Below are 17,898 nucleotides of genomic sequence, written 5' to 3'. Positions count from 1 at the left end.
AGCAGAGCCATTAGCTTGTCCGGCTTCATGGCTGAATGGTCAGCTTGCTGGCCTTTGGTTCAAGGAGCCCCGGGTTCGATTCCCGGCCGGGTCGGGAATTTTAACCTTAATTGGTTATTTCCGCTGGCTCGGGGAGTGGGTGTGTGTGTCGTCCTTAAGCAGAAAATGAAACTAAAACAAGGAAAGAATAAGAAAAAGAGAAAATATCGGTAAAAAAAATAAAGTCTAAAAGAAATTTAAAAAAAGTAGGGATGTGTGGCCCCCTCTATCACTTTCATACGACTGTGATGATTATCTCCGGGGTAATTTTAAAAAATCCGCACTCCATACAAGAACTGAAACATAATATTCATAAGGAAACTACCGGGATTCTTCAACGTGAACTACAGCAATGAATAATTTTCTAACGAGGTATCAAACGTATATGTGGAGAATGAAAGTGGAAAATTTCAACACCTCCTGTCATTATATGGTAATTAATAAACTAAAATTGTGTTACCATTGTATGGTTTACCTTGCCGCGACTGACCTCGATCCGCACGTGTTAAAGAAGCGCGCGCTCACCATAGTAAAACACCGCGCGACGGAGTAAAGCATATTTGATCACCCTGTATTAGGATATTAGGTTTTCTTTGTGTTTAGGTTTTTCTCTCTACTCTACTTCCCTTCCTCACAGATAGAAAAATTCCGATATGCTAAATAAGTAACAGTTAACTTTTCTTAATTTTCGTTTCTTTTCTCTTTTTTTTTTTGCTTTATATCGCAAGAGATAGGTCTTATGGCGACGAAGAAAAGGGCTAGGAGTGGGAAGGAAACGGACGTGGCCTTAATTAAGGTACAGCCCCAGAAATTGCTTGGTGTGAAAATGGGAAACCACACAAAGTCATCTTCAGAGTTGACTACAGTGGGGTTTGAACCCACTATCTCGCGAGTGCAAATTCACAGCTGTCCGACCCTAAACGCGCGCCCAACTCGCTGAGCAATTTTAAAAATACAATCAGATGGATGTACAAAGCGTTTAAAGAGTGGCCGGGATGATTTCTAAGGGAAGTATCCATAGAGTTAGTTATCGGCTCTCGGACTTGAAAACTTTCAAACAATTGCCACGGATATTTTCCTTATTTTTCACAGTATCGAAAACATCGAACCTAACAAGTTCATAAGACCATGGCACTGGTTAAGAGAGCTTGTATTCGATTGGAAAAGGAGGAAAGAAAGATCTTGGAAGATCTATGAGGTACCAAAAATCAGGGTGAGATATGGGTGCATAGATCAACACAGGAGATATATGAGAAAGTAGTGCCAATTTTGAGTGTTTTTCGGAAAAGAAGGTTCAGTTCCGTGGGACATCTGATGAGGATAAATGACAACAGGTTAACAAAAAATAACATATGGAATGCGACTTGCTTAAGGGAAAATGACTGGATGAAGGAACTTAGGGGGGATTGGAAGACTATTGGTAGAGCCCTGCGCGGATATACAAAATACTGTAATATCCAAATCCGCTCCGCATCCACAACATGGTTATCCTCGTATATGGTAAATATTTAACTACAGTATATTACACCCAAAATATTGAAATGGATAGATCTGTTAACATAATACAACAGGTCTGACACGTGATACCAGAACCCTACAGTCACAGGTTCATAAGGGACTTCCTCTTGCGACAACTACCGACGTATTGACCTTTATTTCTTACTTCCATTAATAGAGGACAGGAGCCAGCTAGGCTTAGGTAAGATTTTCGGCTGTATGGTCTCAAGGCTCTTTATATATCACTATTCTCCCATACTAGTGTCAAGGGTTGCCTAACCACAGGCAAAAACAAGAGTATACCTCAATGAAAATCAATAAACGTCATTATTTAGAAATTGTCAGCAAACGTTATCCGCACTGCCATACAGTTTGTATCCGCGAAGACACTAACTTCGCGGATATCCGCGGATATCTGGATCTGTGCAGACCTCTAGCTATTGGCATAATAGATAAATCAGTGGCTTGGTTCTAATAGGGCCAATGTCAAAAAACCTGTTTTTGAGCTATGAGCATTTGAAGTTTCGCTTATAGTTTTCCAACTATTTTGTTCAACAACTAACTTTAAATAACTTTATACTTTCTTTGTGGAAGTCACCTGATTAAACGCTAATTTTTTCTATCGTATTCTTTAAAAATTGCCAGGTCTCTAGTCTTTATTGGTAATCTAACATTATTGGTAAGGGCTGATTTAATTAAACGTTAACTGTTCGTTTAGTACTTAACCGACACATTGGCCCTTTTACCATGTAGCAAGCCAGGATAAAACGCGTTTGTATCAGTTAATATCTCAATTTCGATAAAAAAAATGACATTGGCCCTTTTAGAACCAAGCCGCAGAAATATCCACTAACGACTGTGCAGGATAGATCTGCTTACAAAAAGCTCGTCGAAAGTCACAAATGGACCGATAATAAGATCAAAGTCCAAAACACAGAAGCGGAGAGAAATAGGAGGAGTGAAAGAATGAAGAGGAATTGGGACGAACGAATAAAATAAATAAATAAATAAATAAATAAATAAATAAATAAATAAATAAATAAATAAATAAATAAATAAATAAATAAATAAATAAATAAGTAATATTCTAAAATTATGTCATAAGCAATTTTTCTGCAAAAACCAACACCAAGTTTTATGTTTCAAGCTCCCTTTGAAGCCCCCGTCCTGGTAAACATGCTTGAAAAACATATACCTAAGATCCTACTCGCTTTTATTCTAAATATAAATACAAGTTACATGACAATCCACCTATTCGTCTTTCTGTGATGCTGTAACAAACAGACAAAAATTTAACTTAAGCCGTCATCGGACATTATTTGTCCTATCAGATGTAAAAGCCAAGTATCAGGTTGACGATTTTATACATAAATAAAAAAATAATTATAGTAATGTGAAATGCGTAATTTGGCGGCAGAGTTAACCAGAATTTAGATACGGCATGATAAATTTTCTCTTCTCTGTCAGGGCGTGTGCGTGAAGCTGTGCACTTGTGCATCCGCTAAGGACGGGAACTGAACCAAGGCTATCTACTTCACACGACTGTCACATATATTTCTATTACTTTTCACTGTATCGAAAATCGTATGAAACAAAGGTTTTGTAAATAATATTATAAGCAAATTGAATAGAGTGTTAATTTTTCCGGGTTTGATTGTGTTAATTGTATGCCTTATGTACAGGTTTCCGAACTTTGGAAATTTTCCACCACCTGAGGAGACAATTAACCTTGGATCGAGAATCACAGACTGAGAGATCAGGGTTATAGGGAGGTTTCTGAGTTTACTACCAAAATCTGTGAAGCATATTCCTCACAGAGTTGGCAGAGTGGGGGCGGACGTTTTCATGAAGAAGGGTAATGTTGTTCGATCGTATGCCCGAGCATTTTGACTTTATGGCACCCCTCAGTTTCTGTAACTTGTTTTCATAGCGCTGTGCGTTGATTAAGGCCCCATGCTCGATATGAAGAAAGACATTTATGGACATCACATCGGTTTGCATCGGACGCTGAAATTTGTGACTGGGTGCAGATGTGGATACGTCGACAGCTCGCTAGCTTATATAAAAAGACTAACAAACGAAAAACGCTACGAATATGAACCTCCCCCACTAAGCCACATGTTAGGAAAAGCAACAGCAACAGTTACATCAGGTGGGAGCGTGAGAAATGTACTGTAACATGTTCCTGACGGTACACCCATTAAGCTACAACATAACCCCACAAGTAAACCATTAAAATAAATAGCCTTAGTTAACTACCTACCCTGATGTGGCCAGACATGAAGATGAACATTTACTGCCCCGACCACTGAAGGACGGCAATCAGAAGAAGAGAACTCTGGAAAGTGAACACTTCTCAAAAGATTGATACTGATGAATTCTGAAAGACGTAAGGCGAAATTGATTTCTAGAGTCTTAAGATTTCCTCCCACTGCCATTAGAGATCTTTAGTTGCCTTTATAAAGAATAAAATATTAGACATGTTAATCCTTTGGAAATCCTACCAAAAAGAGCTATGAAAGTCATGTATGGATTCCCCTTCCTAGACAGAAAATACCCACTCTACTGTTAACTCCCATTTTAGTGAAATTCATAAATATGAAACTAGAGGATCATTAAGGATATATCCCTCTCGCTCTAATTCAGTAAAGTATGGAGTGAAAGGCATAGAATCATCCATGTTTAGGGAATATAATGTGTTGCCTCCTGTTATAAAGAACTCTAAATCGGTTATATGTTTTAAGAAAAAAAACTGAAAGAATATTACTCTTATACTGATATCTTAATATAATCTCCATATAACTTTAAATAATACAATAATATATTGTCCATATTTGAAATCTTACAGCTATCCAATGTCTGAATATACTTCTGAAAAACTATGATGCTAACATGTTAAAAAAAACAGCTATGTCTTAGTTATCCAAAAATGTACTTGTCATTTTACTGAAAACGCTATTGTATATGAAATGTAATTATTGTGTCGCCTTAAGAAAAGTATGTACTATACTGTCCCTCCAGAGGCTCATGGGACCTTTCGTCACCAACAAAAAAAAAAAAAAAAAACAACCATCTGGTGGGACAGTTTACCTCAGATCGAGATGGCATAAATCAGTCCCCGGACATATATTCGAAACACCCAAAACCTGTATGTGAGTTACCTACATAAAATGTCGACGCGATCAAACCCGGACAAAGAATGTACGAGTTGTTTAACAAACCGTGAAGCTTCAACTCTATATCAAATTAACTTTCTCTCTTACTATCTGTTGTGTACCCATCACTGACAGGTGAGTTTTGACGTAGAATACGTCTAGTTTCAGAACCGTCCTTGGGCAGGTGTGTGTTATACAATCGTGGAAATTTTGAAACTGAAGTAACTTCTAGATAACACGTGTGACGGCAGTTTTCAGTATCTGATTTTAGAGAGGAAGATCCAGTGTATATAACCAAATACAGTAGAGACAATACACGACACTTACGGATTTCGCCTTGCTAAAATGGGAGACAATTCGACGGTGGCGCTCCTAGTGACTTGACCTGAACAAATCGCGCTAAATTCAAAAATCAATGGAAATGTATATACGGAAATGGATAAATAAATTACGTCTAGAAAGACAGTGGTATTGAGATATTAACTTCGAAGTTGCTAAAGCAATCCTGGATAAATGAATGAAGAATTATTTAAAAGGTTATTATTCAAAGACTGAAATTAGACATATAAACAAGGTGTGAAATAGACTGCTGTGAAATGGCTTGATCTTTCATTTATGCATTACTTTTTTAGCTTTAGCATACCTGCCTGAAATCTTACGGTTGGATTTGTCTTTTTTCCTCATTTAAAATCAATGTATCATCACATTAAGACATTTGTCAATAAAAATATCGGCACATTCCTTACACATATGATGCAATGAATTAACATTTAATAGCTGGACAATTTTCCTCTTAACATGAAGCCTACTAACAGAAAGAAAATCTATAAAATCCCGGCTTTAATCTGAGAAGAGGGATAAAAGAAAGAAAAGTTTGAAAATGTTGTCGATAGTGATGCTTTGAGGAATATTTACGTACAGTTAGAGTAAAAATGTAACATACCCTTGGCTGTATAGTCGAGGATTTTTAAAGTCGCTGGCCTGGAAATGATCTGAACAGATCTTATAATTCTTATACAAGCGTAACGTCCCTTCTTTCTTGTACACTTTATCCAAATCGCTTCTGTGACATTTCAAAACCCACAGATCACACCTACAACAACACATCGGTATTGAAGGTTAACTGCTGCACTATACAATAAAATATGCGTATTATATTTTAAGCCCGTTAAAACATGGGTCGAGCAGGTCAGAAGATTATGAAGTACTATAAAAATCTCTGTCACTGGAAGAATATATATGCAAACACAATATTACTTACATGTTCTTGTCACGAGGGAACCTGAAGAACGAGCGCGCATTTTCCCCTACTTCGTAATTACTGCAGCCAAACACAGCATATACCTTTCCCCTCATGTTGAGAGGAGATATCAAGGAATGACACACGCTACTATTTAATTATGTCAACTCACTGAAAACGCATAAATAACACCAAAAACTTCACACAAAAATACACGTGCTCTTATGACAGAATCAGTACCGTTCAGGTCTATCCGCTAGAGTGAGCTCCAATAGCTGTCCCTCGATATCTCGCTCAGTGTCGTGTATTGTCTCTACTGTATTTGATATAACAACACATCGGAATGACGTCATCTTGTGATACGATAGCGCCGCCATCTTGAGGTTAAAATGTCTGTGCCACGAGGTTGATAATTAACGTAGCTCTGGACTCCGTCGTGGTAGCCGTCGTGTAATGCGCCATTTAATTAATCAGCGGGTCCTACACGTTTACGGTAAAAACAAATTGAAAGTTTACATTTGAGAAAATTATGACACAAGAAAATGCGAGAAATGGTTTCCTTTCGTAAAAGGTTTCGATTCATGGGGAGAAAAAATGGCTCCAAATTCATTGAAAACGCGGCTTGTCAGAATTCCAAAAGACCGAGCGTCAAAAGGTTTATCGTGAGTGTCTCCAAGTTCAGGTACCGAGCGTCATGAGGCCATTTCCACCTTGGTGGCGTCCCAACAGAGCACATGTATGAGGTAGAAAAATTTGGGAAAATTTGTTCAGAATTAACAAATAAAATGCCAGCAATATTTTTTAAAAATGTTATGTAGTTCTTTTGCCCCTACCGGCACCATATGTAAGGAAACTGCGTATATTGTGTAATGGCGGAAGTGTAATGTGTTGAATGTGAGGAAAGGAATGTTAAGGACGACAGAAACACCCATTCCTCAGGCCAGGGGAATTAATCATTACAATTTAAAAACCCTGACTCGGCCCGAATTCGAACCCGGGGTCGCCGGTTGACAGGCGGACGCGTTGCCCCCTACACCGCGTGGTCGGACCAGCAATACAATTTAAAACCCATATTGATTAGGTACTTCATTTCGACCAACATGCGGAATGTCTTATGTGGCCGTGGTCCCGAAATTGCCTCTTCCGATTTTGTTGGTAATTGCAGCAGTACTGCCATTTGGTGGAGTAGAATGTTTCCTCTCAGTTCTGCGATATTAGCGCATTCGAGATCTAGGATGGCAAACTTCTCCCCGTCTGCTCCACACACACACATTTTTGCGACCGGGCGAGTTGGCCGTGCGCGGAGAGGCGTGCGGCTGTAAGCTTGCATCCGGGAGATACTGGGTTCGAATCCCATTGTCGGCAGCCCTGAAGATGGTTTTCCGTGGTTTCCCATTTTCACACCAGTCAAATGCTGGGGTGAACCTTAACTAAGGCCACGGCCGCTTCCTCCACACTCCTAGGCCTATCCTATCCCATCGTCGCCATAAGACCTATCTGTGTCGGTGCGACGTAAAGCCCCTAGCAAAAAAAAAAAAAAAACATTTTTTCGACTTCCTTCCCACCTAGTTCATCGAGCGATCGTTCCTTCACGCTTTTTAAAACCAATTTCGTCCATTATCTTCCTACCAACAAGAGCTAATAACCGTGCGGTTTCGAAGGTTATAGAAGAGCCTCCGTGGCTAAGGCGGCAGCGCGCCGTCCTCTCACGTCTGGATACCGTGGTTCAAATCCCGGTCACTCCATGCGAGATTTGTGCTGGACAAAGCGGAGGCGGGACAGGTTTTTCGCCGGGTACTCCAGTTTTCCCTGTCATATTTTATTCCAGTAACGCTCTCAATTAACATTTCATTTCATCTATGACTCATTTATCATTGCCCCAGCGGAGTGCCGACAGGCTTCGGCAGCCGGCATATTTCCTATCCTTGCCGCTAGAAGGGGGCCTCATTAATTCCATTCCTGACCCGGTCGAATGAATGGAAACACGCTGAGGATTTTCTTGAAGCTTATAGAAACAATCGCCACCATCGCCAGATCGAAACTACGATAGCTGGATGATATTTCCACGTCAGCGATGCTCACTATTGTTGGACTGGGTAATAAATGTAAATTCATAAACATCCTCATTATTGTAGCTCGTAGTGTTCAAATGTATCAGACAAAAAGTGGAAAATTGCATCTTCTACAACTATTGTTATGTACACTCAACCGCACAAAAACTGACCATCGCAAAATCTTCTTGTTTGAAAAAGGATTAACACATTCTGCGTCCATACGTCCTATCCCTTATGGCACAGCTCCCCGAGGCAGTGTTCTAACAAGATAATGTACGTCCACACACAGCACTTGTGGCTTTCATCTATCTATCTATCTATCTATCTATCTATCTATCTATGGACTGACTAGGGCATGTTGAGGTCCTCCCGTGGCCAGCAAGATCCCGGACGTCTCCATCACTGAACACGTGTTGGGTGACATTGGAAGGGGACTCCGTCCCAGTACCAACCTGCGAGATCTGGAAGGACAGCTGCAACAACTGTGGACCAACTACCCTCAGGAGAGGATCCAAAGGCTGTTTTACACCATTCCGAACCGCATAAGGGCATGCATTGTGGCCAGCAGGCGGGGGGGGGGGGGGCGACATCCTACTGACCTGGCACCAACATTCCACCTGTAACTGCTAACGGCCTAGTCTCTTGCGTCATATATTATGAGTTCAATAAAGACACATGGTATTTCAGCATATGTAGTTTCACTCAACTTTTTTTTTGCTAGTTGTTTTACGTCGCACTAACACAGATAGGTCTTATGGCGACGATGGGATAGGAGAGGGCTAGGAGTGGGAAGGAAGCGGCCGTGGCCTTAATTAAGGTACAGCCCCAGCATTTGCCTGGTGTGAAAATGGGAAACCACGGGAAACCATCTGCAGGGCTGCCGACAGTGGGGTTCGAACCCACTATCTCCCAGATGCAAGCTCACAGCTGCGTGCCCCTAACCACACGGCCAACTCGCCCGATCATTCACTTTTTGTGTCAGACAGTCTATAATTTAACAATTCATGGTCTTTCTGTCCAACTCTTTCGCTGAATGGTGAGCGTTGAAGCCTTCGGTTCAGAGGTTACCGGGTTCGATTTCCGGCCGGATCGGAGATTTTAATCGCTTCTGATTAATTCTTCTGGTTCGGAGACCGGGTGTTTGTGTTTGTCCCAATACTGTCCTCTTCATATGCAGACAACACACCAAACTACCAACCATCGCGGAAACACGGAATAGTGTTTACATCCCTCCATAGGGTTGGCGTCAAAAAAGGCATCCGGCCGTAAAACAGGATCAAACTCACATCTGCGACACAGTTCACATCCGCGGCCCGACAGATGTAGGAAAAAGTGGTAGAAGAGGCCTAATTCATGCTCTGTCTAGTTTAATATTACTGGTGAAGAATAATGCAGTATCAGGACATTATTAGACAACAATCATAAGAGTACAGGAAAAAATTATTTATACTTAGAAGAATATTACCCAATGATTCTATCCTTCGTTGTTATTAAGTGCAGTATATTATCAAAAGGGACCTTCAAAGTGTTCTTCTATAGGCTTCTGTGGGAATAGAAATAAATATGCATACTTTAGAAACTCCTCTTTATTATATGTTTCTCTCCGAACAATGTGATATAGTTATCTTTCATGGCACAAAGAGCTCTTAAACTTACTTCTTCCGAACTTCGTTATTTCCTCTCTGCGAAGGAGAGATGTAAAACAAACACTATTCTTTTGTATTTGAAATGAAGATGTTGTCAATTGCGCGTATGGAGGACTTCGGCGACTAACATTTCCAGAGATAGCATTTCCTGAGTTCGTTATAAAAAGTGACTGCTTTCCATAAAACGACAAGATGTGCAGTATGAACATCATTTGCCAGGGCAAGCAACTAGCTGGAGCTTTCTTTTATATCCCCCAGTGTATGCAGCCCTATCAACATGCCTGTGGCCAGCCGCAGAGAACCAGACCACAAACAGACAGCCACATGTTACTTGCTCCCAGAGGATTTCTTTGCGCTCGCTCTAATATTTCGGCACCTTTTCTCATTATATGCCTTTATAATTTAACAATTCATACCGTTTCTAGTTTTATATTACCGGTGAATAACAATACGGTATTTAATAATTCCTTCTTCGCGTGTGAAAGGATCATTACAAGAAAGCAATGAGTACGAATAGAATACACGTGTTCGAAACATGCTGTCTTCCTGCAGGCACTTACAAAGTAAAAAAAGTACTTTCTTGTTCTTCAATGATGTTACAATTTGCTTTACGTCGCACCGACACAGATACCGTAGGTATTATGGCGACGATGGGATCGGAAAGACCTAGGAGTGGGAAGGAAGCAGCTGTGGCATTAATTAATGTACAGTCCCAGCATTTTCCTGGTGTAAAAATAGGAAACCACGGAATCCCATCTTCAGGGCTGCCAGCAGTGGGGTTCGAACTCTATCTCCCGGATGCAAGCTCACAGCTGCGCGCCTCAAACCGCACGGCCAACTTTCCCGGTGTTTTTCAATAATAAAAATGGCAATCAATGTGGTCGTAGGTCTCGTATTTAACTAAATTTAAAAGCTAACTCAACGTGTGGGGTTGTGAATCCTGAACCAAAAGCACCGGAGGAACGGAGAACGGTTCTCCGTTCATGGGTTCCATTATAAACTATGTAATATAAAGCATTATCATGAACCAGGTTTGAACTGTGTATGTTCAAGATGCGGTGCACACTGTACTAGGTACCAAGTTTTAAGTTGTAAACAGCGATCGGAATCACTGGTGAAATTTTGTAACGAAGATTAATATTTTGTATATTAATTCTTTGCACATTGTGAGCATTAAATAAATTATTAAAGCACCGGAGGAAAGACATCTTTCATTGGTCGAGTGAGAAATGCCATATTGTACAAGGACCGAAGATTCACTGAAGAAGGCGTTCAATTGGCAGTTGTTCTCTACAATTACAATGGGGCGCATCAGATAAAAACATAAACGAACACTTCTGGAGATTCAAGCGTTGTTCTGCCAAGCTCTGTTCGAAGTCTATCTGGTGCCGTCCATACTATCTAATTCTGAACTGTTCTCAACTGCCACACAGGCAAGCTCAGTGTAAAAGTAATCCACTTCTGTCTAGGAACCCCTAATAACCAGCATTAACTTACTTCTAATAGGAATTCACACCTCAGCAATCCACTGTATTGCGATGACAAAGTGAATATGCCATGAGGTAGCTTCAAGAACGGCAGCGTAATAAGAAAATCACGACGCTTCTCTATCCAGCAAAATCAAGTCATGGAGACGCTTGTGGAATACTAAAGATGCACTCCGTGGTTTCAACGGAATAGCTAAAGACGATATGTTAAGCTCCCAACGCGGAGGCACATTCCTTGAGAATAGCTCGATAGCTCGTTCGGAGAAAAATATTAAACACTCCCCTGATGGAGAAGCAATCCGAAACAAAAATGTACGATTATCTAATAAGAGTGTTCAAATATCAATTCAAAGCCTTTTAAATCCAACATTTATATTATGATAAAAACCAGAAGAATGTATATCTCCGTAACAGTAAAGAGGCCCGATACAGGTCTTTCGAGTTGACGCCCTATAGGTGAACTTCACGCCTGTGAGAATGGGACCCTACTTCAGATGAATTCTAGTCATGACAGCACAAATACCCAGCCCCCCGAGCCCGAGGAAGTAACCAATGAAACTTAAAATCTCTGATCCGGCTGGGAATGGAACCAGGGATCCCCCATGCTGGTCATTTAGCCATGGAGCTGGACAATAGTAAAGTGAATGAAATCGTAACCCGCTCTATCAAAGGTAATTCAGTGAACTCTCAGTTGCGATCAATATTCTACGCGGTATTTTTCTTCCTCTACACCACTTAATACTACAGTTTAAACACAGTGGTAACCTTTACTTCCTACTGATTCATGACCCTTTATATGGTCTTTCTAGATGGACACAGCTAGATGGACATAGCTTTAAAAATAAATTAAACATTAAAAGCTTCTTGCTGTTCGGATTCCACGTAAAACATTAAATCCCGTTGGTATGATCACGATATAAAGAGTCGCATATATCTGCCATGCTTTTATTTATTTTCTTGATAGTGATAATTATTCCATTGATGTATGCGTTTCGCATTCTAATGCACACAAACATTACCGACTGTGCGGGAATTAGAAAACCAAACTTTGTCACAAAGTCGGTGCTATTTGTTTATTACAAATATTTGAAAATATTTAATAACATAATATTCGCAGCAAGCCTGCAGTTGGATAGTTTCTTCAGTATAATTTCTAAAGAACGCAGTGAACATATATTTGGAAAAAACATACCAGTATTGCACACTAACGTTTATAAAAATTGCAATGGCAAGAAGGAAACACAGGATAACTTTATACCACAGATTAGGTGCCTGACAACACACAAACGATTTTGTATGCGAGTACAAAAATCATCGAAGCTGGTTACTGGAGGACCGTGATTAACAAGTTGCCGACCAACCATATCCCAGTCATGTTCGATGGGTGATATGTCAGACGAACGTACAGGCCAGGAAAATACTAGTACCCGCCGTTCTTCGAAGAAGGCTTGCACATTCCTCGCCACATATAGCCGGGCCATGCCTCCAGGAATATGGCATGTGTAAATATCTGAATTAGGGAAAGTATCACGGACTCTAAAACCTCCCTCGTATACCGATTGCTGTTCGGATTGCCCTCAATACGTAGGAGGCGAGATCGGTTGTTATGCCCAATGGCGCCCCGAACCATCACACACATGGTGTTTGTCCACTGTGCTGCTCAACAATGCCGGCTGCCAGATTGTGCTCACCACGGTAGCGTCGAAGACGTACGCGACCACCACTATAGGACAGGCTGAAGGGGGACTAGCCTGAAAACGCTACATTTTTCCTTTCAGCATTCCAATCACGGCGTTCACGTGCCCGTTGCACTTCGAGGCTTTTGTGGTTTCTGGACAACGGAAGCCGACGCAATGGTACGAGTGAAACCAGTGTAATCTGCAGCAGACGGCGTCGAACCCTCAATGCAGACATGCTCACATCTGTTGCAGTGCTCCAGTCTACTCTTTGACGTCGACGAGGCATTCTGGAACTTACTTTGATGTTTCCACCTTGTCTGACAGCTGACCACACCTGGCGTTACACTGACTCAAGTAATGCTAGCACACTGTTCTACACATCCACTGATTTTGGATTCATTCGAGCCATTCTTTTACGGTGTTGCAATGTTCATACGTTAGTTTCTTTACAAGTAAAATGAATTAATACTGTATATATTGACATTATTTTACCATTTCCCGTGAATTAAAATCAACCTGCATGTAGTTTTGAATACAGTATCATTGAATGTTGGTAATGTTACTTCTAAGCTGATAAGATTTCCCCAAGAGGAGTAGTATACAAGTCACGTGTAATATAATGTGTAATTCAAAATATCCTTTCATAATAACGTGCTTCATATGGAGTATCGGAAATTAGTCTTAAAATCTCTCAACCGGTCGTGATGACTTCACTCCTCTACCAATGGTAGTAATTTACTCGAGTAATGACGAGTTGACTGTTCTCTAATCGGCAAGACGATTGTCATAAGTAGTTCAATGATAGGTTTACAGATGTCGGTAATTTCCATATTTGATGCGCAACGCAGTCTCTTTCACACGTATATTGCATGTACTGTACTTCTCTTTGTAATGGCTCTGTGCATCAAGACTTACCATCTTAGAGACTCGTTGATTTCTGTTTGTATATTGCAAACATGTGTTTTTACGTAACTTTACGTACAGCGTTAGCGTTATTTAGTGCTTTTCTTATTTTATATTTACGGTTGTCATAAAGCGTTCTTCAGTGATGTAAGGATAATCTAGAGTATTATAGGACAATTTATTTTCACGTGAGTAGCCTCGTGATTCCTGGCAATCCCCGTACATCTGGTAAACACCAGATTCGTACGCGCGGTGTTCATTGCGGGGTGGGCCCACTATTATTGTCGTGAGTAGCCTTGCGACAACAGGCTCCACCGGGCAGTGTTCATTGTGGGGTAGGCCCACTATTATTGTCGTGAGTAGCCTCGCGACAACAGGCTCCACCGGACAGTGTTCATTGCGGGCTGGGTCCACTATTATTGTCGTGAGTAGCCTCGTGACAACAGGCTCCACCGGGCAGTGTTCATTGTGGGGTAGGCCCACTATTATTGTCGTGAGTAGCCTTGCGACAACAGGCTCCACCGGGCAGTGTTCATTGTGGGGTAGGCCCACTATTATTGTCGTGAGTAGCCTCGCGACAACAGGCTCCACCGGACAGTGTTCATTGCGGGCTGGGCCCACTATTATTGTCGTGAGTAGCCTCGCGACAACAGGCTCCAGGCAGGCCCACTATACTTGTCATAGCTTGTTCATTACTAATAACTGTAGATTAGATTTATTTACAGGGCTAGCAGCTCTCCGGAAGTGAATTGACCGTGGTCCATTTGTTTCCAATTACTAATCGAATTATTGTCCGACTCGTTGGCTGAATGGTCAGCGTACTGGCCTTCGGTTCAGAGGGTTCCGGGTTCGATTCCCGGCCGGGTCGGGGATTTTAACCTTTGTTGGTTAATTCCAATGGCCCAGGGGCTGGGTGTTTGTGCTGTCCCCAACATCTCTGCAACTCACACACCACACATAACACTATCTTCCACCACAATGACACGCAGTTACGTACACATGGCAGATGCCGCACACCCTCATCGGAGGGTCTGCCTTACAAGGGCTGCACTCGGCTAGAAATAGCCACACGAAATTAAAAATATCGAATTATTATTTTGTCATTGTTCTTAATCAGGGGAGTTTATACATTCTGTACTTGCTTAGGCTATTATGGATTTGAACACTGTATTGGGCGAAGGCCTGTAAGGTTCAATAAATCCTGTTTAACTATTAAAGGACAATATTATTATTTTAGTGATTACTACTTTGTGTCCGAATTAATCTCGTAGTTCGAAGACATCTAATAAAACGGTGATTCATGAAATACAGGGTGTCCCAGATGGAATGGTCATTATTCAATAATATGATAGGAACGATCATTTGAAGCAAATAAAGACTTTATATGGACATATGCCTCGTTCTAGATGGTTTGCGAGATAGAACACATTTAATGTACATTTGTTCAATGTGTTCTATATTGGAAACCATTCGGAATAGGGCGTATAGCCATATTAAGTTTTTGCTTCAAATGATTGTTCCTGTCATATCCCTGAATATTAATAATTCCTCCCGGGACAATCTGTAGGCTATAAATCACAACGGGCAGGACAGACTAACTCGTCTTTTACGTACGCATACGTGCGTAATGAGCGGGGCGAGTTACTTCGTCAGGCGCATTTAGATACTGTGCGCGACTATATAACTCGTTTTCAATCAAAGTAAATTTCCAACTACGAATGTTCAATTCTCAGAGGAAGCTTCCCTGTTAAGAGGTTTAAGAGATGTTGCAATGGAGCTATTCATAATCTTCTTATGTGGGGAATATCATTACTTTGGCACGGATACCAATTTGATAGAGCAGAACATGCTCCGGAGTAACGGATTCCATCTATGACTCATGAAAATAAAAATCCACAGCCTGTTTCCAGTCATTCGACCGGGTCAGGAATGGAATAAATAAAGCCTCCATTTAGCGGCGAGGACAGGAATTGTGCCGGCTGCCGAAGCCTGTCGCACTCCTCTGGGGCAATAATTTATGAACGACGGATGAAATTAAATGATATTAGAGAGTGTTACTCGAATGAAATATGACAGGGAAAACCGGAGTCCCGGAGAAAAACCTGCCCCGCCTCTGCTTTGTCCAGCACAAATCTCACGTGGAGTGACCGGGATTTGAACCACGGAACCCAGTGGTGAGAGGCCGGCGCGCTGCCACCTGAGCCACGGAGGCTCTTCTATGACTCATATTCAACAGAAATATAATTATGAAGCTTACACCGTGTCAATCTGTTTAACTAGTTCGAAGATAACCACGGGAATGAAGGGAGAGAAATAACAATATTACTAAGAACTGGCGAACAGCGCCGTGACGGGAAGCGATTGCATCGATCTGTATTTCGTCAGATAGGGTTGAGAGGCGTTAGCTGAGTTGAAAACTATCCCTTGACTTCGGAAACCGGAGGTTTTCAGTACGATCCTCGGTAGTCCTTAAACAGTTATTCATGGTTTCTTTCAGCAAATGTAGGTCACGATAAAGCCCTCGGTCATTTAAGCAGTGCGTGCAAACTAGCTTAGGCAGTGGGGTTGTGAGAGGCGACGAGTGGAAACCAGGTTACGTAAGAGGATAACACACACTTCTATGAAGCAAGATGAGACCAAGACGACGATGGTTAGACTAAGATTTTAATTATTTAAGTAAGAAGTGTAGAACTGAACTAGGCACGGAGCTGGCTGCAATTAGAGGACCCTGGAAGCATACAGATAATTCACAGATACTTGGAGAATGGACGCTAAAAGGCAGAACAGCTTATAATTCGTTAATTATAATATCCACGGACGTTATGAAGCAATATCCAAATTGATGACAAATAGTTTGAGACTGAGTTAGATTAGAAAAATTGCAGTTAACGCCCTAGGTAATAAATAGGGTGTACTCACCAGGTACCACATCTGCGGCCAGCGCGGATCGTTAAGGTTGACGGGGGTTGTGCGGACGGAGCGGGGGCGAGAAGTCAGGAAGTCCCGCTTCTTGCGTGATCTCGCCACTTGCTGCTGGGCCCACGTCACCTGCACACACAAACAACACAATTCAAACAACGGTACTTGGTTCATCTCGTGTGTGTATGTATACATATGGGCTATACATTTGAACTGAATTTATTGATAATGTACATGCCACTGAGGTTGAAGTCCCTTTATGCAGCGTCTGCATAAAATATGATACAGGGATAAGAATGCACTGACTAACTTAATGTACTATTAACTTAACATTCAACTGGAAATAGATGTATATTAGAATTTTATACAGGTATCAACTCGAGTTAAATTAAAGTATACATTATTCATTAAGTTTGAAAATAAAGCATAATTAATTTCGAGTTACAAGAATGAAAAAATATTTGAAGAAATATTTGACTTTATTATCGAGACACACAACTCCACGTTTTCTTAGTTCCTTGCGTATACCTCAAAAAAGAGGTGCTGTTTTAGTTGGGCAGAGTTTGCAGTGTTTGCGGAATGCTGGAAGTTAAATGTGTTAAGAGATACGTGATTCCTGTTATACAAAATATTTCTTAAATTAAGCGGTACGGTGGATAGGAATTTATCTTTTTTATGAACTGACCCCATAGATTTACTGAGCGAGATGGCTGCGTCCTTTCGGTTAAGTAGCTGTGAGCTTGCGTTCGGGAGATGGGGGGGGGGGGGGGTTCAAAACTCTTTGTCAGCAGCTCTGAAGGTGATTTTGTGGTTTTCCATTTTTACACCAGGTAAATGTTGAGCTGTGCCTTAAGGCCACAGTCGCTTCATTCCCAGTCCCAGAGCCGTGTCCTATTTCATCGTCGATCTAACACCTGCCCGTGTCTGTGCGACGTAAAACAAATAGCAATTTCATAGCGAGAGAGAGAGAAGCTGGACATCCGCAGGTAAATATTCATTTGAGTCAGAGCACAGCAGAAATCATGTTAATATTATTCAAAAAAACAGATACAATATGTGGGATTCATTGAAGGATTGTCGATACTCATCTTCATTCATAGGCTAGCATGGACAGTGTCATTATTACAAAGAAGTTTCATACTACACGCTACGCGAAAATGCTTTCATGAACGTCACTTACACCGTTTGGCATTCGTTAGATAGTTACAAAAAAGTGCGGTCATTCGCAGGGTTATGTAGAAAACACGTGAGTCTAAAATCAACACACTCATCTCACGAA

The 17,898-nt window shown here is 41.2% G+C and overlaps 1 protein-coding gene across 1 annotated transcript in view; it reads right to left on the bottom strand.

Moving 5' to 3' along the window:
- LOC136858647 (furin-like protease 1) overlaps positions 1 to 17,898 on the bottom strand; it is a 618,861-nt gene that overhangs the window by 495,381 nt on the left and 105,582 nt on the right. The window contains exon 3 of the mRNA XM_067138363.2: positions 16,620 to 16,748. Coding sequence (XP_066994464.2) covers positions 16,620 to 16,748 — 129 coding nt within the window. The remainder of the gene's footprint in view (positions 1 to 16,619; positions 16,749 to 17,898) is intronic.

Source organism: Anabrus simplex, chromosome 1 (genome assembly GCF_040414725.1).
Source record: "Anabrus simplex isolate iqAnaSimp1 chromosome 1, ASM4041472v1, whole genome shotgun sequence".
Lineage (NCBI taxonomy): Eukaryota > Metazoa > Arthropoda > Insecta > Orthoptera > Tettigoniidae > Anabrus > Anabrus simplex.
This window is presented reverse-complemented; position numbering and strand designations above follow the sequence as displayed.